We start from the raw sequence: 23,595 nt of genomic DNA, 5'->3' as shown, positions 1-23,595 counted from the left end.
TAGTAGTTTGGACAGGAAATGGCTTTTAGACATCCAAGTGGAGTAGTTGACTTGATAGTGGACTTAGGAGGCTGAAGTTCAAGGAGAAGTTCATGGCTAGAGAGCCAAATTTGGGAGCAATCACTATGACACTGAAAGCCACACAGATGGCATTGAAAGCTATATGGGACTGGAGAAGATCACCAAGTGAATGAACACAGATGGAAAAGTGAAGAGGACAAAAGACTGACTCCTAGGCCACACCAACTTTAAGGAGTGAGGAGTAACCAGAAAGGAGATTCAGCAAAAGCGGTCATGAGGTAGGAGGAAAACCAGAAAGAATGTGGTTTCTGGAAATCAAGACAAGAAAGTGTTTCAAAAGGCAGCTACTGACAAACTTGGCCAAATGCTACTGATAAGAGGTGTTGAGAACTGACCTTTGGGTTTAGCAGCATGGAGATCATTGGTGACCTTGAACAATTCAGTGCAGCAGAGAGGGGCAAATGCTCAAACGGAAGTTCGAAAGCGAATGCAGGGGAGAGAGTGGAAGCAACAGATATAGGCAGTTCTTTAGAGTTACGCTTTAAAGGCAAGGAGTGAAAAGAGGGTGGTAGCTGGAGGGGGAGGGAGGGTAAAGAAGTATTAAGAGCCTGTTTATTTTCCTTTTGGAAGGGTCCAGTAGAACTTACTAGCAGAACCAGGCAGGAAATGAACGTTTGTGAGAAAAATCAACAAAGTATTCCCTGGAACCAGGTTCTGCATGTACTACCTAATTGATCCACACATGGTTTCCCTATCAATGAGGAAACGTATCGTGGGAGTCAAGGTGCCTGGGTTAGGCCTCAAAGACTTAACACCTTAAAGGTTTCTGATGCAAAAGGCGTTAACAAGGAGCCCATCAAGTAGCAGAGTGCAGGTTCACTACCCATGGGCCAAGCCAAAATGTGGTCGGGAGCCATCTTCTGAGAGGTTCATTTAGTGGGGCAGTTTTACAGAAGGCTGCAGTTGTCATCATCAACATCATCTCATCGTTATCAAACAGCAGTTAAGTGCCTAATTTCTCTTACCACCTCATAAATTAAAAGAGGGCCTTTTTCCCTGGGGGCGCGGATTGTGGTGACGAGCGGAGTAAAACCAGGCTGGAAGGTCAGAGATGGGGAAAGACGGGCGCGGCGTGGAGGCAGACGCCTCTTACCAAACCATCCTGCCCCAGAACCCGATTTTCCCCCTCCTTCTCCTAGCGCTGGAGTGGATGACTCTTTACCTGCTATTTCTTCCTCCTTTGCTCTTTGCGCCCCCTACTTCTCCTTCTGCTGTTCTGTCTCGGCGCAAGGGTGGATCTGAATATCGCCCCGACCCCTACCTGCCTCCCCAGCGCCTGTACGCGCACGGGAAGCCGACCGAAACCCCTGAAAACTCCAGCGCGGCAGAAGCCGGCGTTCTGAGCATGTGCGAGCAAGCCCCGGGGCCGGAACGGATTCGGGCGGCCGAACCCAGGTCGCTACCCTAAGCGCCGCTCGAGAGCACTGTGAGCGCGGGGCCGGGCGGCACTCCCCAGAGCTGTGCCCTGGCGCCCTGAGCGCAGCGGCTGCGCCCTGCCCTCCGGGCGTGGGCTAGCCGGCCGCGTGTGCCTGGCTGCTTGACGCGAGGACGAGCCAATCAGGGCCAGCGGTCGTGGCTGCCATGTGACGGGCGAGGCGGCTCCTTTTCCCAACGCGGCCAGAGGGAGGAGAGAACCAGGGCTCGCCGCGAGCCTTCGAGAGCAGCGGCCGCGGAGGAGGCGGCGGCGGCGGCGGCACAGGCTTTAGCCAGCCGCGCGCGCATCCCCGGGCGCCCTGCGCGGCGGAGATCTCGGCGGGCCGCGGGAGCCCAGGACGGGACTGGACAAAGCAAGATGGCAGGAATCTTAGCCTGGTTCTGGAACGAGAGGTTTTGGCTCCCTCACAATGTCACCTGGGCGGACCTGAAGAACACGGAGGAAGCCACCTTCCCGCAGGCTGAGGACCTCTATCTCGCCTTCCCCTTGGCCTTCTGCATGTTAATGGTACGGCTCATCTTCGAGAGGTAAGACGGGCTGGAGCGCTCCTCCCCTCCCCCTACACACACACACAAACACAAACACACACACACACAGACACACACCCTCGCGAGCGCTCCTCCCCTCCCCCTACACACACACACACACACACATACACGCACACCCTCGCGCGCACACGCACACTCGCGTGCTCTGTGGCGCACGCACCCGCGCCCCCAGCGCTCGCGCTTACGCCTCCCAACCTTTGTGTTCGGGAAGGGGTTGCTGACCCCTCAGCCTGGCTGCGGTTCTGGGAGCCGGAGCGGCTCTGGCTTGCCTCCGGATTTCCTCCGGGGCGCTGGGGAGGGCCTGCGGAGCACTGGGGTAGCCCCCCGCACTCCTCCTTGGCCCGCGCTCTCCTCCTCGCCGAGAGGGCGGGCGAACAAAGGTGAGCGACTGCCGGCCTTGGGACGCGCCACACTCCGCCGGGCTGGTCCCTCTCCGCCCCGCGGGCACGCTGTGCTTCCAGGCAGCGCTTCCCTGCCGAGCCTTGTCGCCACCCACCTGACAGCCAGGAACGTTTCGGACGCGCGGCCCGGAGGGCAGAGGAACCGCGCACACTTCCGAATGCTTTCACCCGGGCGCACGGATTGTCCGGACTGTGCTTTGGAGAAATTTACCAGGGACTCCTTGGCTTATGGCCGCTGTTTGGTTTCCATCAGTGACACTGAGTATCAGGACCACAGTGCTGGGAAATAGGTGACAATAGTTTGTAGGTTTCCAGGACTCCGGGCCATTAGCGATTTCTTTCCAGGACGGGTGCGCAGCCTGCAAAATGGTGATATTAAATTGATAGATGTTTCCTATGAAATTTAATAAACATAAACTTTAATTTGGTACCAAAACACAAACAATTTAAAAGAATTAACATATTGTTGTTTGTGTAATTGCCGGTTTTGGTTGGGTAGCTCCTTTGTGTCATAAACAAACTTGTGTTACTCACTGAATCAGTCTTAGTCACCAAACTAGATTGTGCCTGCCACGCACTCTCCGGGTGCTATTGAAACAAAACCGGGACAGCAACACACTTCTTTTTCTCAACTGAAAACCTCAACCTCCCATTCCTTTCCCCTCCCCCGTCCCCCATTCATCAGTAGGGGCTGAACTTCTTAGATCACAGAGTATAGATTCCACTTCTCACTTCCACTCCACCTCTCCTCTACCCCCAACTCACCTTGGTCTTGTTTCTTAAGCTTTTGCTCTGTTTTTTGGTGTTTCTGTTTGTCCAAAACCACTCTTGAGGATGGCAGAATTTGTCTTTTGTGTCATTTGTTGCTGGAAATGGCAACAGACAATGCTTCATGGGAACAAAAGGTATCTTTTGTTTAAGGAAGGTGTATTTTTCAATGGGCAGTATTGTTGCTTGAGAACTAAGTCAGCTGTTCACATGCAGAGATTGACGTGCACAGAGGAACAGATTTAAAAACCTATTTTGAAATGATTGGAATCTAGCACAGATACGTCATTGATCCTCTCCAGCTCTGAGACTTAACTGTGAGAAAGTGGGTGTGTTGTGTTTGCAGGGTTAGAGTTGCTTTGTAGAGCAGATGTTTACTTACAGAAAATGGAAACTCATATCTGACCTTGCAATCTGTCCCCAAAGAGCCTCTTGGGAACGCCGGGTGCTCTGTGGAGACTCATAGTAGGGGTTCCACACAGTTGCCGAATGACATCTGATCAATTCTGGCTGATCATTTCTGGCTGGGCTCACTTTTAGCTGGCTAATGCATTTTGAAAGAGATGTGTAGTCCTATGTTTTGGAAAACAAAACCACGTCAGCGATTGACCTGTGGGCAGAAAGCTGATTCCAGGCTGTTCATTTGGTTGGAAAAAATGCATGTTAGAGAATGGAGATAGCTTTGTACTTTGACTTTCTCTGCTTTAAAAAAAAAAAAAAAAGCTAATTTCATGGTTGCAAACTGGAAGTTCATTTTTCCTCTTCCTGAACATTTTTTTCTTCCTTTGCACAATCCCATGACTTAGAATTTACACAAAGGGGTCAGCTGCCTTCAACCATCAGTCACAGCAAATGTCCTCATATTGATACGTAGAGAGTTGGTGGGTTTCTTTCAGGCCATTGATCCAAATTGAAGTGATTTAATAGCTTGTATGGAAAGTGAAAGTTTATGATTAATGTTCAGCATAATAATCCAGTATGGCCCATATACCACAGGATTCTACTGACTTTTGGAAGGGTGTCTGTTTCTTTCTGTAGTAGTGACAGCTCTGTCTTTAACCATTCGGGATTCTCTCACTTCTCAGAAAATCCAAGGGTATAGTTGTATCCAGAATTACAAGTTCTGCATGTTTCTCCTCTTCTCAAACCTAAATGACACATTCTGGTATCCAACCTGTGGCCTTCATTTCAGCACCAATCAAGGACCTGAATCAATATAACTGAACCAAGCGATACTGTTGGCAGTGGTATGACTGACTCACTTTCGGTATCCTTCTAACATGTTGTGGGTAAATGTTTTTCTTTTGCAGTATTCTGTAACGTATAACATGATTTTAAAAAGCTGGTTGTAAATCTCTTTGAAAAATGAAATGATTTGTAATGGGAAATCCCCCAGGATTTCTTTCCCCCAGGATTCTATTCCTTTTATCTCCTACTGTCATTTATTTCAGAGCTGAGAACATATCTATGAAATAGCTGATTATCCAAGACCTTGATTTCTATTAAATGGGGGTCTTTAATGCCCTGTTGAGGCAAAAATTGTGAATTTGAATTCATTCTCCTCAGCCTTACGTATTTCTCTCTGTAAAGAGAGGCACTAAAGAATTAATTGAATCGGGCTTTGCCCATTTGGGCTTTTCCCGTTTTCACCCCCACTGTTTGGGTGTTGGCAGTGAAGGCACTGGTGGCCAGAGCAATGCCATGTTATAGTACCATATGGACAGCAATATGAATGTCCAGCATGATTGGTTAAAATTGGAGCAGCCTAAATTCAATGACTTTTTGCTGATTCTGTGAACAGCCTGAAGTCTGGTGGTTTTTACATTAGTCTTTTTTTTTTTTTGGTTTACATTAGTCTTTAAACTACAATTAGCTCTGGGTAGGGACCAGAAAGATCACCATAGATATTACCTGATTGAGTAAAATATCTGTTTTTTTAAAAAAATAATTGGATGGTTTCTCCTAGAATGAAAATTGTAGTGTATACTGTTATGTTGTTGGCTTGTTGACAAGGAGCAGAATATTATTGAATAATGTAGCATTATCATGTCTTTGATGAATTTTCTTGATTTAATGCTTGTTTAGGCACAGTGAGCCATTCTCTGGAGTTATACTAAATGCTTCTAAATTCATTAAAAAATGTGTGTTGCTATGGTATTCGTAAATGTGGGATTAAAGTTCTGCAGAATTTCTATTTGGGAATAAAAATTTTTTGAGTTATTGTTACAAAAGATAACATTAATGCATTTTTCTTCCTTGTGGGTTTAGGAGAGAGATGCAGAAAGTACTGATTGAGAATCAGAACATTCGCATTCTAGTCAATCTTACCTCACACTGGGGCAGCCACCTAATTTCTCTCTGCCTTATTTTCTCATTTATGCAGTGAAGCAGATGGCCTTTGTAATCCAAGGTTGCTTGCACTTTCCCAGTTATCTCATTCCTGTAGGGATGCTATATATTTGAAGCTTACTAATTGTTATCTCATGAAACTTTGAAGCAGGCTAAATGTTATTTTTTTGCAGGTAGAAATTAGTCATCTAAGAATAAAGAGATTTTTTTCATACAAATATCCTAGCTAATGGTTTTGTTTCTTGTATTTTTCAATTATGATTTGAGTTAAAAGAATCATTTGGGCTATTATCATTTGTGATCCAAATAGCGACACTCTTTCAGAATAACCAACAAAGAAGATTCTCCAGAGAAAGCAATTGCTCTCTTTCCTCAGACCTTTTTTAGATGGATCCCAGAGTAGATCTGCATCTCTTGTGATGTCTGGGTAAGAAATGAGCAGCTCATTCCTGTCAGGTTGCTTCTTCAAGTGCCAAGCTATGTGAGAGCTGTCATTCTTCAGAGGCTGACACCAGTCTTACCTGGCTCATTCAGCCAAATAATGACCTCCTGCCACCAAATCCTCAGAGAACAACAGTGTCTCAGTTGTATCAGCGGGGATGTCTGGCCAGTGGGTCAATTTTTATCATGCGTTTACTTAATATCTTTGCCTTAGCAGCAGCCTTGGGTGAGGTCATTGAGGAGACGAGAGGAGAGGACAGAGAGAAAACGAGTGAGAATGTATTTCTGATGGATAGAGGAGAGAGGGGAGGTGTGAGTGAACGACTGCCAGGAAAAAGTGGGGTGTCAGGTGTTTCATAACTGAAGGATGTTCCTATAATGTAGCTTGTAATGGAGGCTGATATTGTCAGATATATTTTAGAAGACTGGAGTGTGCAATGGACTGAAATGTTCTTGTGCCCTCAAAATCCATAAGTGGCGATCCTTATTCATAAGTTGCAAATGCCAAGGTGATGGTAGTAGGAAGTGGGGACTTTGGGAAGTGAATAGGTCATGAGGGTGGTGTCTCATATATGGGATTAGTGCCTTTTTAAAAAAGACCCCAGAGACCTCCCTCACCCCTTCCATCATGAGGACACAGTAAAAGGATGGCTGTCTGTGAAGCAGGAAGATTGCCTTCCCCATACACCAAACCTGCTGGTGCCCTGATCTTGGACTTCCCAGTCTCCAGAACTATGAGAGAGAAATTTCTGTTATTTATAAGCCGCCCAGCCTACGATATTTTGTTATAGCAGCCAGAATGGCCCAAGATGGAGTACTTGAGAACAACTTGCATGCAAACATGTTTTTTTCATGCAATCCATCCTGGATGTTTAACTCCATAAATGTACCTTTTTTGCTTGTTAAATGATTGTGTGATTCAGATTAAAACTACAGATACCTGCTTTGCCAGACTGGTGTAAGAGGCAAGAGTTTGGGTCAGACACAAACAGGTTGACGCCTACAGTTTCTGACTGGGGTAGAAAAATTGGATTACAATGGATGTTTCACTGGAAAACAACCTAAAATCAAAGGGGTGGTATTCTCTGCAGAACTTGGGTACAGCCTTCTTATCTTGCAAAATAAAAGGTTTGTATTTACAGGGTGCAATAGTGTAGCTATTTGTAATAGGTTGATTTGTGGATAAAAGACATGACATTACTCTTAATGGGCAGCAGAATAGTGGGGAAGGCAGGTGAGATAACTTTAAATTATCACAAATGATTTAATGTCATCAAGGACTGATGAAATTAACAGCCTGAGTTCACTTAATGACTTTTCTGTTGAAAGTATTTGAATTCTCCATGGACAGGGTTAGATTTTTTCCTCAGTTCCAGTCCCAAAGGTATTTCAGAAGTGTTTTGTCTTCTGTGATGGGGAAGGGCAGGTGGCCTTGGCAAGATAATGGAGTTTCAGATGAATTTCTTCCATCATCAGACCAGTCGCATGGCTTTATAGGAGATCACTGCACCTGCCTCAGGCTTTCTTTACCTGTTTTACTCACCTGATAGCACTTCGTTGGTGAGCACTAGAATCTCGGTCCATGTTGTACATAGAAGATTTTAAATGTTTATTACATGCACTTAACATTCCTTCCTCCATCACCAAGCAAACCAGATTTTCTAAAGCTGTTGGTCATCTATTTCTTACAAAGCCATGACCCTCAAAATTATATTGTTTTTTTCCCCTCCCATCTTCATTTGATCAATTTATTTCTTAAGCACTTTGGAGTCAAGATACCAGAGTTTCCAAATTTTGTTTGCTAGTAACTAGTGTGCCACTTAATGTTGATAGGGGGGCATTTTTTCTTTCTTATTTGTAAAAATAAGAGGTTAGCAAGATTGCCACTCGTATTACAAGGATCCTTCTGTATTAGTGATGCCCTGAAAATCTTTATGCCTAAAGTTATTCTTTGGTTCCTTCTTTCCCACATCCTCTCTTTTTAAAAAATGATTTCATAAGCTCTTTTGTCATCACTTTTTCCTGCCATCATAGTTTCTATTGACTTCTTCAAATGCCTGTGCTATGGCCTGATTGAATACAAAATGGTGACTCTCACAATGTCTTTTTTGGGGTACTGCTATGGATGATGGCGTGCCCAGGGCATGTGGTCTGAAGTTGTAACTTGGAGCTCACCATTTTGTTTTGTTTTATGTTGGACTACTGCAAGTGACTACAGTTGTTAGTTTTAATTAAAAAAATAACAACTAATATTTATTTCCTAGTATGAGTTTATTACTTTACATGGTTTACATCGTATAATCCTCTTATAAGCCCTGTGTGGTAGCTATTAATTTTCCCAATATTTTACAGATGATACTAAGGATAGAAAATTTAGGAAATGCACCTAACTTTACACAGCTTAAAATAACAAGGTAGGCATCTAGAACCAGGTTTCTTGATCTCCTAATAATTTCTTTGATCTCCTATTTTAAAGCAAGTATCATGAGCTCATACTGTATATATATATGGTTTTATATGCCGCCTTTTGCTATGTAATGATATAATCTGAACATTTTCCATGTAATTAAACTTATTCAAAAGTGTTTTCAGTGGCTGCACATTATTCTACGCTTTGGATATGCCGTAATTCATTTCACTAGTCCCCCTCTTATTGTTGGATACTTAGGCTGTTTCCAGTTTGTGTATATAAATCTTCCAATTACTGATGACTTCCTAAGGAATGTTCCCCAGAGGTGGCATTTCTAAGCCCAAAGATAAATATTTTAATGTTCTTGATAGATACAAATCACCAGATTCGTTTTGGGAAAGATTATATTCATTTGTATTTCCTTATTAGCATGCAGATTATGATTATTTGAGGAAATCTTTTTCTTTGAAAGTTGAAAAAAATGCTACTCTTGTAATGTGTGTTTTATGTTACTCATGATGAACTTATTTCAAATATTTATTATTCGTCACTTGTATTTCATTTTCTGTGAATTCATGTGTATTTTCCTACTGAGATGAGCTTCTCAACTTTTTGGGTAGGAAATGGTGGCCTTTGTTTTTTTTTGTTTTTTTGTTTTTGTTTGTTTTTGCGGTACGCGGGCCTCTCACTGCTGTGGCCTCTCCCGTTGTGGACCCCAGGCTCTGGACGCACAGGCTCAGAGGCCATGGCTCACGGGCACAGCCGCTCCGCGGCATGTGGGATCTTCCCGGACCGGGGCACGAACCCGTGTCCCCTGCATCGGCAGGCGGACTCTCAACCACTGCGCCACCAGGGAAGCCCTGATTGATTTTTTTTTTTTTTTTTTTAATCGGGATGGTTTCGTATTGTCTGTTTCTCTAGTCATGTATTTATACTCACTTCTTTCTGCCTCCTGCCTCTCCTCCACAACCTAAGTCCTCATCATCAGGAAGGAAGCTTCTCAGATTCTATTAATACATGCTGGAAAGGATACATGCAAGAGGATGAAGTAGATAATATCCTGACTTTATTATGGAAGATGAGGCAGAGAGAAAGGGCTTGGAATAAGTTTCAGGGATTAAGAATGAATGGGTTTTGGGACTTCCCTGGGGGCGCAGTGGTTAAGAATCCGCCTGCCAATGCAGGGGACATGGGTTCGATCCCTGGTCCAGGAAGATCCCATGTGCCGTGGAGCAACTAAGCCTGAGCGCCACAACTACTGAGCTTGCACTCTAGAGCCTGCAAGCCACAACTACTGAGCCCACGCACCACAGCTACTGAAGCCTGTGCGCCCTAGAGCCTGCACGCTGCAACTACTGAGCCCACGTGCCGCAACTATTGAGCCCGCATGATGCAACTACTGAAGCCTGTGTGCCTAGAGCCCATGCTCCGCAACAAGAGAAGCCACCGCAATGAGAAGCCTGCACACCGCAACGAAGAGTAGCCCCTGCTCGCCACAACTAGAGAAAGCCTGCGCACAGCAACAAAGACCCATTGCAGACCAAAAAATAAATAAATAAATAAAAAATTAAAAACAAAACTAAAAAAAAGAAGAATGAATGGGTTTTTATGAAGGAAAAGTCAGAGATAGAGCCTAAACACCTTTATATTGTTTCTCTGAACATTTGGATAAAAGCGACTTAGTAGACTAAACATTAGGGAAATGCAAATCACCCCACAAGCGTTAGGATGGCTACTATAAAAAAAAAAGAAAAAGAAAAGGAAAGAAAATAACAAGTGTTGGTCGTGATGTGGAGAAATTGGAACCCTTTGCCTTGTTGGTGGGAATGTAAAATGGTACAGCCACTGTGGAGAACAATATGGAGTTTCCTCAAAAAATTAAAAGTAGAATTACTATATGATCCAGCAGTTGCACTTCTGGTATATGCCCAAAAGAATTGAGATGCGGGTCTCAAAGAGATATTTGTATACCCATGATCATAGCAATATTATTCACAATAGCTAAAAGGTAGAAGCCACCTAAGTGACCGACAGGTGAATGGATAAACAAAATGTGGTATATACATGCAATAGGATATGATTTAGCCTCAAAAAGGAAGGAAACTCTGACACATGTTACAACATGGATGAAGCTTAAAGACATTATACTAAGTGAAGTAAGCCAGTCACAAAAAAACAAACACTGTAAGGTTGCACTTATGTGAGGTAACTTGAATAGTCAAATGCATAAAGACAGAAAGTAGAATGGTGGTTGCCAGGGGCTGGAGGGAGAGGGAAATGGGGACTTATTGTTTCATGAGTATTCTCATGTACTTCATCAGTTTTGCAAGATGAAAGAGTTCTGGAGATCAGTGGTGGTAATGGTTACACAATGTGAATGTACTTAATGCCACTGAACTGTACACTAAAAATGTTTAAGATGGTAAATTTTATGTGTATTTTACCACAATTAAAAATAATAATAATAGAAAAAAAGAAAATTCACTGACTAAAGAAAAAGTCATTTACTAGAAATACCTGATTTCATTTTCTAAACTTGACAGTTTTCTAGTTATTAATAAGTATCACTTCCATGAAGGGTGATGGAAGGAAGGTTGAAGGCCAGAGAGCACTCAAGTACCCTGGGCCTTTTTTGAAAGGTACTTCAACCAAACAACCTCCTACAATCTATTTATCGATATAACAGTTTAATAATTGGCATGTCCAGAAGAGGAGAGCAAAGTGTCTTTGGAAAAGCACACTGTATAGTTTCGGAGGATCCCTCGGACTAAAGTAAAGGGATCCTAGTGAGTTCACGATCCATTTAAAGCAAACCAGGAAGATAGGATCAAATTCTAGTAAGGCGAGTGACCTAGGCCAGAGATTCTTCCAATGGAAGCTTTTGCCATGGAAGAAGAGTAGATCTGACTTTCCTCTCTATTTTTCGATTTAATTGCACAACCATTTTTGTAAGCAAATGATTTAAACACCTGAAAATTTGAACATAGTTTTTCCTTAAATGCTGTATGCTATAAGGCAATCGATTGTAAGCAGTGGCAAGTATATTATTGAAAAGTAGTTTTCAAAGTTGCGTTGTACAAAACACAGCTTTCTATGATTCATTTATGAGAATATTTTGGGCAGGTTTTTGTTTTTGTTTTTTTTTAAGGAGGACTTTCTTTTCCTCACTACTGGTCTTCAAAGTGAATTTCTTTCGGACCACTCCTGCTTCCTATTCCTATTTTTGCTTTTATCTCCTCACAGTTGGCTCATGGCAGTTGTTTTTGGCAGGGGTGGAGCTGGAGACATCCAGATGGTTTTTTTTTTTTTTTTTTTAAGGTGTACATGTGTTAATTTTAATTTTTTTTTAACATCTTTATTGGAGTATAACTGCTTTACAATGGTGTGTTAGTTTCTGCTGTGTAACGAAGTGAATCAGCTATACATATACATATATCCCTATATCTCCTCCCTCTTGTGTCTCCCTCCCTCCCATCCTCCCTATCCCACCCCTCTAGGTGGTCACAAAGCACCGAGCTGACCTCCCCGTGCTATGCGGCTGCTTCCCACTAGCTATTTTACACCCAAATGGTTTTTCATTGCAGGGAAGATACATTCCTTCGCTAGGTGGCCTTTTTCACACAGTGACCTAGGAGTAACATTTTGTGACTTGCCAGTGCCTATATAAATGCCACATCTTATCTGTGAGGTTTTCAGGTTACAAAGCTATTGTTGCTGTCCTGAAGCTGTAATTGTGATTCTTTTTTCCTTCCTCCCTCTTTCCTTTCCTCTCCTTTCCTCTCCTTTCCTTTCCTTTCCTTCTTTTTCCCCTCCCTCCCTCCCTCCCTCCCTCCCTCCCTTACTTCTCTCTTTCTTCTTTTCTCTCTCTCTCCCTCTCCACCTTCGTTCCTTCTGCTTCTCATTGTTACAGATCCTTTAAAAACACAGGGAGGTTTAGTTTAGAGAGCAGAGGAACAGCACAGAGTTAAGAGTGGGGGAGGGAGGCAAAGAAAACCATCAAAAATCTTGTCCAGGGACACAGTTTGGCAAGTATCAGAGTAAAAGCTGCCAGCTAGTCTAAGTGGCTCTGTAGATCACCATTTCAAAGCAGAATAAAGTGACTTGGTGCTCTAAGCAGAGTGGCAGTTTTGGACACAATAGCTTGAGTGAAGGAAAATTGAGAATCAGTCACTTAGGCATGCTGGAGATTAAGAGAATATAAGGGCATTGTGTGTCAGTGGGAGTGTGGATATCTTTGAGTGCTTGGATACACTGGAGGGTGACAGTGCATTTAAATTATGTTACTGTTGTGTACTTTTATAGGACTTAATTAGAAATGTGTATTCCTTAAAATACTGTTATGCCACCTAACTTGAGTGCAGCAAATTGGTTTTAGGTTTTCATGGAACTGATGTAAAATGATACCCCGTAAAAAAAAAAGTATTTGTGTTTGGTTTCAGAAAAAAAAAAAAAGTATATTCCTAACTAGAATTAAAAGGAAAATGGAAGACGTATCAGAAAGACTGGAAACTTGGGTTTAAATCCAAACACTGCCTTTTCTCAGCTCTTCCGTAGTGAACAGAATACTCTGAAATTTGGTATTCTCACTTATAAAATGGGGAATGGGGCTACTTTGTGATATTAGAAGACTATCTGCAAAAATGTAGTTGAAAGAGACTCAGCTGCTTCCTAAACATATACATTGTGTAAAAAATAATTGATAACGTGGTACACTACAGTATTTAGTATGACCGAGAAATAATATTCTGTAATGTGATTTCATGTGTCGTATGTGTTTTCTGGGGCAGGGGGTGGGTCGGGAGAGGGTATGGCTTATAGAGGCAGTAGAATCTGTTTATGGATTTGATCCTGGAGCTGGAGGATTTACTTGTTCTGTTGACAAGTAAATATTTAGAGTTTTAAAGAGGCATTGAAGCCCCAATCTCTTCAGCGCTAGGCCTATTTAGGGAGGAGAATGCTTCTTAGCCTTTTCTTCTCAACAGTTAATAGTGTATTGTAGGTCAGAGACTTCCTTGTATTTGGTGGCAGAAAACTATGGTAGGATTTCTAATGGTAGGATTTTAGACAAGTGATGGGCAGCTGTGTACCACTTAGAGCCTGAAGCTTTCTCAGGGGGCTCAGCCTTTAGAGAGAGCCCAGGAAGATGGTCTTCCACTAGATGGAGTTTTCTCTGGAAACTGCCTTTCAGTGGAGGGATGCCTTATGCAAATATCCCAGTCTATCTCCCATTGCCCCATCTGGCCCTGATGGTCGTTTTTTTATTGCACGTGGTCTCCAGGGAAAATTGATTGGGTCTTCAACCACTGGTAATGGCAAACATCAAATTCACCATTTATATTGATTTAAGACCTAGACTGGATTCTGGCCATGCCACCTACTAGACACCTATCTAGGAGCAAATTACTTAATCTCTTCATGCTTAGTTTCCATTTGAAACTCTTAGGGTTGTTGTGAAGATTAAATGAGATAAAGCATGCATTGCCTTTAGGGCAATGCCTAGTTCATGGAGGTGGTAGTTACTTGCTCTTCAAGTTTATTGAAGGTTTAGAAATGAGACTTTACCATGAGATTTCTGAAACCCTTTACTAGCATTACCTTTATGTCATGAATGTGTATGTCAGGCTGTATTCCTGCTTTCACTAGCTGGGGTTGCTGGCATAGCCATTTGAGTTTTATTTTCCCTATTTCTCCTCTTCTGTCTCTCTCCCGCTCGCTCGCTTTTTTCCCCTCCAAGGAACATTCTGATTCTTCCAACTGTAGTCAGCAGAAAACAATCCCAGCAGGTTAGTGAAGAGCTGGGCCTTATGTATCTCATAGTCATGTAATGCACTTTGCTGAGATTGTATGTTACTATTTAGACAGCTCAGACATTTTCTTTTTCTCATAAGAGCCTCCCAGAGAAAGGAAAGCCTTGAGACTGACGTTTATTGATTTCTTTCAGAATTTTAACCCTCGTGGATTGTCTTAATTTTATCCTTAAGAAGAAAGAAATTCAGTCTAGTGTCCTTGGGATCATACTTGTGAAGATGCAGACATTCAGAATTAGCTGAAAATAATAAATATGTGTATTTTTTCTCCTTAAGAGAAACAAATCTACACCCTCAAATTTGAACTTCCTTTGGTATGAATACGGCTAACCTAGCCTGACCAAATTAGTTCAGAAGGGGGTTGTACCTGATTTCTACTAAAGGCACTTTTGCAGCTCTGCACAGCTTAAGCATATCATTAAGTTTGCTGTGTAAATAGATTAACAAGCCTGCTAGTTTCTTTAGGCGCTGATAGAGGGCATCTTAGGATGATCAAATACGACATTTTTGGTGGGTTGTCTTTTAAATGAGGAAGTAAGGCAAAGATGAAACTGCAGTGCTGTGGAGTGACAAATTACCAAAAACTGCCTCTATTTTAATTCAGTAATAGTTTAACAGAGTCACAGATTTTCTGCTTAGAAAGGAAATTGAAAACTCGTTCATTAAAAAATATTTGAGTCTATCATGTGTTACACACCAGTGTTGTACCGAAGTAGGAGGGGAGGGGTGGTAGTGGTGGGAGAGGTCTGCCCTGGGTGCAGGCAGTAAGGGGCTGTACTACCTACCAATAGATTTAAAAGAAAACAATAAAATTGACTAAAAGTTGGTCTGCTTCTTATTAGCACCATGTGAAGCAAATTCTAAACATAGAATTGATAGAGTGAAAAAATACCCCCCCCAACCAGAGCACACTGTTCCTACCACCCCTATCCCACCACCTCTTGGAACACCTCTGCCAGATGCTATTTCAGGGTACAGATGTTCTGAAAACCACACTCTGAGAAATACTGGCAGAGCTAGGAATCTCTACTTCCCATTTTCTGTATCAGGACAACAAAGCCTATAGAGATAAATGAAGTAACTCGCTCTGTGCCACCCACCCAGGTCCAGGTCCTGGGAGAGCGTGGCTGCTATGGGATGCTCACAGTGCCATTGTAGGGTGACCACCTGATCCCAGTATATCTGGAACTATCCCAGGAAACGCCTCAGCCCAGGAAAAACTGGAACAGTTGGTCACCCCACCTAATAGTTTGCTCTGTAACGCCCAAGTTGGTCTGGTCACCAGCCAGGAGTATTTCTACAATAAAAATGGCTACTCTTCCTCTTCCTACGGGTAAATGAGGCTGGCTGTGGGGAGAAGCATCCCGGGTGATTGAGATGTGTTGCCTGCCCCACTGTCAATGTACATTTCATGGCTTTCTAAAAAACCATGTGATTGGAGGGCTCCCCATTAAATGTGGGTTGGAGCTCCTGAGAGCAGAACTCATTCTGCAGATACCCAGGACCAGTTCTTAGTGTGGTGATTGCTCCCCAGCACGTTTTGTCCTGTGTTACTGAGACCACGCACCCAGTTTTATTTTCCTCCCGCTTTCAGCCCAGCGCGGGTTAAGCACCCACACTTAAATGGCTGCTTGCAGAATTGCAAAGGGACTGGAGGAGAGAACAAAAATAGGTATACAGGTGGCCATCATAAACTCGGCAGTTATTTCTAAGGAGTGTTCAGGCGATCAAGTGGTTTTCTGTGTGTGTATTTTTTATTCATGGTTTTGTTGAGCTGTATAAAGTATACAGCTTTCTTTTGCTAGTGGTAGGTGCCTGTGGTTTATTGGAAAGAACTGGGCTCCTGAAATAAACATTGCAGTGAACTGTATCTTAGAGTTGAACGAAGGAAGTGTTAGGAGATTCCAGTGCTCTGACCTAGCCTCCCTCAGAGGCAGGCTCTCGCCGTGGGGCTCTACGCAAGCAGAAGGCTTTCGCCACACTCAGTACCCATGCTGTGCCCCTGCCCCCAGCCGGCCCACACCTTGGAGTAGGGTCAAGCCATCAACGATCGGGTAGAGGGCAACTAGTCACCAGCTTAAGACCAGGGCTTATCACTTCTTGTAACTGCTGGCTTCTTTTCACTTAGTGAAGATTCCACATCTTCTGTTTACCGCTTAGATCCTCCTCTGCTTCGAATTGAAGGTAACCTGGGTAAACTGAACCTCCTGATTCGTTGACCCCCTGGTTTTTTGATCTTGAGCCCCGGTTACCAGCTGTTCTGTCATTACTCACATTTCCCAGGGGAATAGTGAGTTTGCGCAAAATCCACTTAGAAGGATGGTTACTAATAAGAGCTATCACCTCCCATTGTGCTAACTTCAGTTTTTTGCTTTTTTTAACATCTTTATTGGAGTATAATTGCTTTACAATGGTGTGTCAGTTTCTGCTTTATAACAAAGTGAATCAGTTATACATATACACATGTTCCCATATCTCTTCCCTCTTGCATCTCCCTCCCTCCCACCCTCCCTTATCCCACCCCTCTAGGTGGTCACAAAGCACCAAGCTGATCTCCCTGTGCTATGCGGCTGCTTCCCACTAGCTATCTATTTTACGTTTGGTAGTGTATATATGTCCATGCCACTCTCTCTTTGTCACAGCTTACCCTTCCCCCTCCCCATATCCTCAAGTCCATTCTCTAGTAGGTCTGTGTCTTTATTCCCATCTTACCCCTAGGTTCTTCATTACTTTTTTTTTTTCTTAGATTCCATATATATGTGTTAGCATACGGTATTTACTTTTCTCTTTCTGACTTACTTCACTCTGTACGACAGACTCTAGGTCCATCCACCTCATTACAAATACCTCAATTTCGTTTCTTTTTATGGCTGAGTAATATTCCATTGTATATATGTGCCACATCTTCTTTATCCATTCATCCGATGATGGACACTTAGGTTGCTTCCATCTCCTGGCTATTGTAAATAGAGCTGCAATGAACATTTTGGTACATGACTCTTTTTGAATTATGGTTTTCTTGGAACATTCTCCAGGATAGATCGTATCTTGGGTCACAAATCAAGCCTTGGTAAATTTAAGAAAATTGAAATCGTATCAAGTATGTTTTCCGATAACTTCAGTTTTTTGGTGTGTTTAAAAAGTAATAAACAATATGGAATAAATGTTCTTTCTGTTTTCAAGAATAAGTTCATAGTTTCAGATTCTTTTTTCTGATTAAAAAAAAAGAAGTAGAATTGGTTATTACGTCCCACAATTATAAAGCAAGAGTTTATTGTTTGGCAAGCAGTTTTCCCCCTTTTGCAGAATTGAAGATGAGTTAAAAATGTTGCATTAAAAGGAGAACCAAACGTGGTTAGCCTTTCTCTCCATTCCATTTTCCCAGCCAATATCTAATTCTTTACTCAGGGGTCAAATCTAAGGAATTTCAGTCCTTTCAAATTGTCTAAAGCTTTTCTGAATTAGATGCACTTAGCTGCTAGAAACTTCTTACTGCCCTATTTTTTAAAAGCCAACTTTAAGGAGTCAGGAGGCTGCTCTGAATGGGAACTGCTGAAAGTAAATAGTGTATGAGGATACATTTGGAAGTTGACACAGATTATACTTGTCTTTGCAGGTGAAACTAAACAGTCTTTTTGGTCCTGAGGAGTGTTTAGATTTGTGGAGAGACTAAGAGTGAGAGAGAGAGCTAGAGCGAGAGAGGGAGGGAGGGAGTGGCTCTCTCTCTCTGCCATATGTGTACAACAAAAGGGAGCATAGAGCCCTGACTTTGGCTTAAAATTCCACCTTGGTGGAACCCCAGTTCAGCTAATTCCCTAATGGGTATTTGCTGTAAACCCATCATTCAAGTGTACAATCATCGCTTGCTTAACAAATATTTATATGGTGTTGTTTGAAAAGTGCTTTATTTTTCTAACGTAAACTTTTTATTCTGTGTGTATAGCATACGTACAGAAACATGCGCAAAAGTACACGTAAAACGTACAGCTCATTGAATTATCTCAACAAAGTAAACACATCCGTGCGTTCACTAATCAGAATGTGGACCTAGAAAATAGAACGTCACTAGCACTGTAGAAGCTTCCTCCTTATTAGTTTTTACCCATTTTATAAATTAAGGAAAAATTATTTGCAGTGTGAAGATGAAAGGCAACTTTAATTCCTCATCTATGCAGCAATACCCATTCTTCCACTTAAGGTCATTGGTTCCTTATAGAGAAAAACATAAGCTCTGCTCTCGTACTTGCCCTCACGCATGGAACCATATTTCTTCTCTTTGGGTTAAGTTTGTACACATGCTTGGGTAAAGGTGTGTGTGTACTTATATACCAAATGGGTTAGTATTTGGCTATAAAATTTAATACGTTAAAGAAATTGTTTAGAAAGGAATAGGAAGAGGATGTGGGGAAAGTGAATGAGAGAAAGAACTGTCGTCAAAAACATTCATTTTCTTTCCCATCTTATTTAATTAGTGAGATTTTTTTTTTGCGGTTCGCGGGCCTCTCACTGCTGTGGCCTCTCCCGTTGCGGAGCACAGGCTCCGGACGCGCAGACTTAGTGGCCGTGGCTCGCGGACCTAGCCGCTCCGCGGCATGTGGGATCTTCCCAGACCTGGGCACGAACCCACGTCCCCAGTATTGGCAGGCGGACTCTCAACCACTGCGCCACCAGGGAAGCCCAGTGAGAATGTTTTATAAGAATTAATGAAGGGACAAAATACAATGTCTTTACTTTAAAAAGAAAACATTAATGATGTTAAACAGGGGATATGCGTGTATGTTTGGAAAGCTTCTATGTCCTGTTCGTTGAATGTAGAAGGTCTGAGAGGATTTGTAGTTTGAGACAAGGGACTCAGACTTTGAATTTGAATAAGCCATGTATTTTGAACACTAAGTGTTTGTGATATAGAAATACTGTGTTTGTTTTGAAAATAGTATCTTTAAGACTTGCTGTGTTTTGAAAATTATACTTACCTTAAAAACATGTATATTTTAATCTAAATATTTCTAAATAGTAAAAGTTTTTTTCTGTTCCATATTTGGATATATCTTCTATTCCATTTATTCTCTTCTTCAGGAATACCAATTATACATATGTCAGATTTCTTTGGTCTACCTTTCATATCCTTTTCTGTACAATATTTTAATATACTTTATTGCATGTGGTTTTATTAATTTCTGTCAAACCTACCAGCCAGGTGTCCCTTTCACTCATGTTTATTCTGTTTATCCTCTTGCTCTTAACGTTGCTTTAATCTTTTAAAAAATATTTTCCCTCTGTTCTGCTCTCTCTTTTTACAACTTTTTAAAAATTTTATAATCACTTTCTGAATCCTGGTTTCTCTTTTCTGACAAGCAATCATGTAGCCCGCAATTTCTTTAAAATTTTTGTTTGAAGCCTTCCTATGTTCCTGCGGGTAATTCTTTTTCATTTGCTTTCTGGCTCTTATTATTTTGTGATTTTTGTACATAGATTCAACTAGTTCATATCCATATGTTTTAGTCCAAAAACACAGAAAATATTGGATCACTTTCTGCTTATTTCTATAAAGAGGATATCTTAAAATCAGCTTGGTTAAAATCTATTGTTTTTGGACTCACAGAATAATAGAATGGTTTTCTTTAAAAATAATCTATTTCATTGATAAAATCTTCAGTGCTCTATGACTACCATTTCATAATCTTAAATGTTCAAATGACCATGACACTGCAGTTGAGGGACAAAGTTTTCAGAGCTTTTCTGAGAGCTATGGGGAGTATGGTAGAACAATATTCTTCCAAATTATGCATTCTAGAGATAATGGGGTTTTCACACTAGTTTTAAATGGAGCTTCTGAATTTTCCCCCTAGTTTTCTTGGGACTGTAATAACACAATATACTGTGAACTCTTGGTGTAGTATTGTCTCAGCAGTAACTATTTGTTAATTTCTAATGTATTGATATTCATTTGTGGATTTTTAAATGTTTTGGTATCTAAAATGATTAATCTACAAAACAAACAGTATTTGAAACATTTTGAGCATTTAAAATTATAAAACCTCTTCCATTTTTAAAATCATTAAAAATATTACCTGGTGTTATATGTCTGTAATCTCATTGGGAAACTCTCAATGCAGAAAAAAAGCAACAACTTTCCATTTTCACTGTTTTCTCAATCCAATTTTTTTCCTTAGATGTGATCAGAATAAGCAGTTGATATATATGTTCTTCCAGCACTTTTTCAATGCATTTACCTACACACTCACACACACACACGCACACACGCACACACACACGGAAATATAAATTTTGTTTAAAACATGAATGATGTACTCTAAGTGCTATTCTGAAACTTATTTTTCTTTTTACTTAACATTATGCCTTGAAGATTTTCCAGCGTTGGTGAATGTAGAACCCACTTTATTCTTTCTAATATGATACTAATATCCCATAGTTTGGGATTATTTGTTTACGAATGCTGTTAGAAACAATGCTATAACATCATTCCTATACAGACTTCTTTGTACTCAGGTGTATTACTGTAACCTAACTTATAGAAGTAGAATTGCTGGGTCAGAGGATGTACAAAGTTAAAATTTTAATAAATGCTGCCGAAGTCTTTCACGAAAAATCAAACCAATTTACCCCCCTCTTCCAACTGTATGAGAAACTGCCCCACCCTGACTTAACCTGCTGCAAATTTGATGTGATGTTGACACACTATCCTACTCTATAAAGAAAACAGCTGTTTTAACATGCTGTTTAACAAAGAAGAACAGATTGGGGCTCTGGGTAGGAAGGAAATTTAATAATATCTGCCGTGAAAAGACATTTTGCTGCTCTTTCTTTACCTGAGAAATAGGAATAATAATCCATAAAACACAAAAAGAAATTCATTCAAGTTTATAATATTGAACTTTTTGACATCTCCTGCAATCATTTATTTAACAAACTTATATATCTCATATGTTTATACCCTTTTCAGCATTTGTTATATAAAAAAATACAACAAAACACTCACTATTCCTGTTAAGTAAGCCCAAGGCAATAGTATTTTGTTATATTCTTTCATAACAAATAAAAGTCATTTATAGATATAGTAAATGTTATCACCTTGTATAAGAAATCATGAGTGAGGGAAATCCCTCCTTGTGTGAGGTTTTCTAATAATCTGTTATTTGAGTAGTCACCTTATGATTAAGCTATTCTGAGGGTAGAAAGATGTTTACGCAACGAGTCACCAAGTAACAAGTAACCAAGATTCAACAAGTAACTGCGAATCTAGAACTCAAGAGAAATTTTAAAATCTAGAACTAGGTTATTCTTCAGTACAGCTGTCTGCCCACCCCATCCTACCTCCCAGGCATCGTATTATCTCCTCATGCTTTTCTGTTTAGGGAAAAGTTATGTTCTTATACCTGTAGAATAGCATATATTAAAATTTGTTGACTTTTATGAAAATGTTCAAATATACAGGAAAGCTAAAAAAAAGTGACATGAATACTTAACTTTCTCATCACTGGAATTCAATGATTAACATTTTTTTGTCTCTCTCTCTCTATTTTTTTCTTCTGTACCGTGCAAAGTAAATTTCAGATATTACGACACATCATTCTTAAATACTTGAACACGCATCTGTTGTGCAAGAATAAAGACATTCTAGGATGGCTTTTTAAAAGTAGCTCTTTGAAAAAGAATTTTACACTGTGGAATTTATTATTTTTAAAAAACGTTTGAAATGTATAGGTTCAAAGCTATATGGATTCTGGATTTGGTGAAATCATAAGGTAAAGGAAAACCATAAATTTAGATTCAGTGACTAAATTTAATGGTGGTATAAAAATAAGGCTTGCGGTGATACTTTAATGAAAAATACATGGACGATTATATGTAATATCTTGCTTGCTATTTCATGGGAGTTGTGTCCAAGATTTTGAGCTAGAAAGCCATAAGTTTACAAGGAGTAGCTAAGTAGTTATTCATTAATAATAATTCATGGCATTTGAAAATCAGTGTGAAGTATATTGGCTCATAAATCAAGTTGTTAGACTCATTTCCATCAGTCAAACATTTCTCAAGATTGCTGACTCCTGCCCCTGATGTGGTAGTGTTTACACTTCTGTGGGTCATGTTTGTTCTTGTAGCATGGTGAGTTCAAGGCTCCAAAGCAGATTTGGAGTACAGTTACCTTCTCAGAATGCAAGTCCAGACTCACCATTTCTGTTGGCTAAGTAAGCCTAAGGCAATGAGTTGGACAGGGTTTGAAATACGTAAATGAGATACAAGTTTGTTAAATAAATAGTTGCTGTCGCTGTTGCAGGCCTAAAATTATACACTAAAATAAACTTGTGTTTTATTATTCCCATTTCTCAGGTACAGAAAGAAAGAGTAGCAAAAGAAGTTAACATCTCCCCCAAACCAATTCTCAGACAGAAAAAGGAGTCTCAGCTTCCAGGCACCACATTAACTGTGCTCCTCTCTAGAATCCTCTTTATCTTATCATCCTGTTATCATCAACTTGCTTGTGTAATTCTTGGGAAGGAAACTGATTAAGGAAAAATCAATACAGGCTTATTGTGGAAAAACTGTCAAATGTAAATGCTGTATTTAATGCAAATTAAAACTCCCTTCTCAGAGACGAGCATTTGCAGTTGTTTCCTGGGACTTCTTCTGTGCATATCCAAACGTATATGTCTCTCTATAAATGTTGTATCTGCTCTTTTGTAGTTTTTCACTTAAATGGTTGTGTAGAATTTTAACACATAAAATATATATTTTACATATGTAGTACACAACAATATATTTCTCGTAATTTCCGTAACCAATCCCCTATCAGTGTATCTTTAGTTCAGTTTTAGTCAGATGCTATTAAAAGCAATGCCACAATGGCTATTTTTGTGCATATATCTTTGTTTACGTGTGGATGTTTAAGATAAACTCCTATTAGTGTGAAGTGGCTGGGTCTTTTTTTTTGTTTGTTTGCGGTACGCGGGCCTCTCACTGTTGTGGCCTCTCCCGTTGCGGAGCACAGGCTCCAGACGCGCAGGCTCAGCGGCCATGGCTCACGGGCCCAGCCGCTCCGCGGCACGTGGGATCGTCCCGCACCGGGGCACAAACCCGCGTCCACTGCATCGGCAGGTCGACTCTCAACCACGGCGCCACCAGAGAAGCCCCAAGCTGGGTCATTTTGAATTTTGATAGGTATCATCAAACTATTCTCTTAGGGGATTATACCTGTTTATAGTCCCACTAAGGAAGGTTTGTAATGTGACATGTAACAGAACTTTCAAATGTTTGCCAATCGGCTATGTGAAAAATGGTATTTTAATTTACCTTTATTTTTAAGTGAAATTCAGCCCATTTTCATATGTTTTAA

The 23,595-nt window shown here is 41.0% G+C and overlaps 1 protein-coding gene across 2 annotated transcripts in view; it reads left to right on the top strand.

The window, feature by feature from the left end:
* Positions 1-1,700: 1,700 nt before the first annotated feature.
* The window catches only part of CERS6 (ceramide synthase 6), a 317,168-nt gene continuing 295,273 nt past the window's right edge, over positions 1,701-23,595 (top strand). The window contains exon 1 of one of the 2 annotated variants that reach the window (XM_029225099.1): positions 1,701-2,043. In XM_029225099.1, coding sequence (XP_029080932.1) covers positions 1,874-2,043 — 170 coding nt within the window. In that variant the 5' untranslated portion in view covers positions 1,701-1,873. The remainder of the gene's footprint in view (positions 2,044-23,595) is intronic. The other variant, XM_029225098.1, reaches the window with a different exon arrangement.

Source organism: Monodon monoceros, unplaced genomic scaffold (assembly GCF_005190385.1).
Source record: "Monodon monoceros isolate NGI ecotype Baffin Bay Population unplaced genomic scaffold, NGI_Narwhal_1 Super_Scaffold_16, whole genome shotgun sequence".
Lineage (NCBI taxonomy): Eukaryota > Metazoa > Chordata > Mammalia > Artiodactyla > Monodontidae > Monodon > Monodon monoceros.
This window is presented reverse-complemented; position numbering and strand designations above follow the sequence as displayed.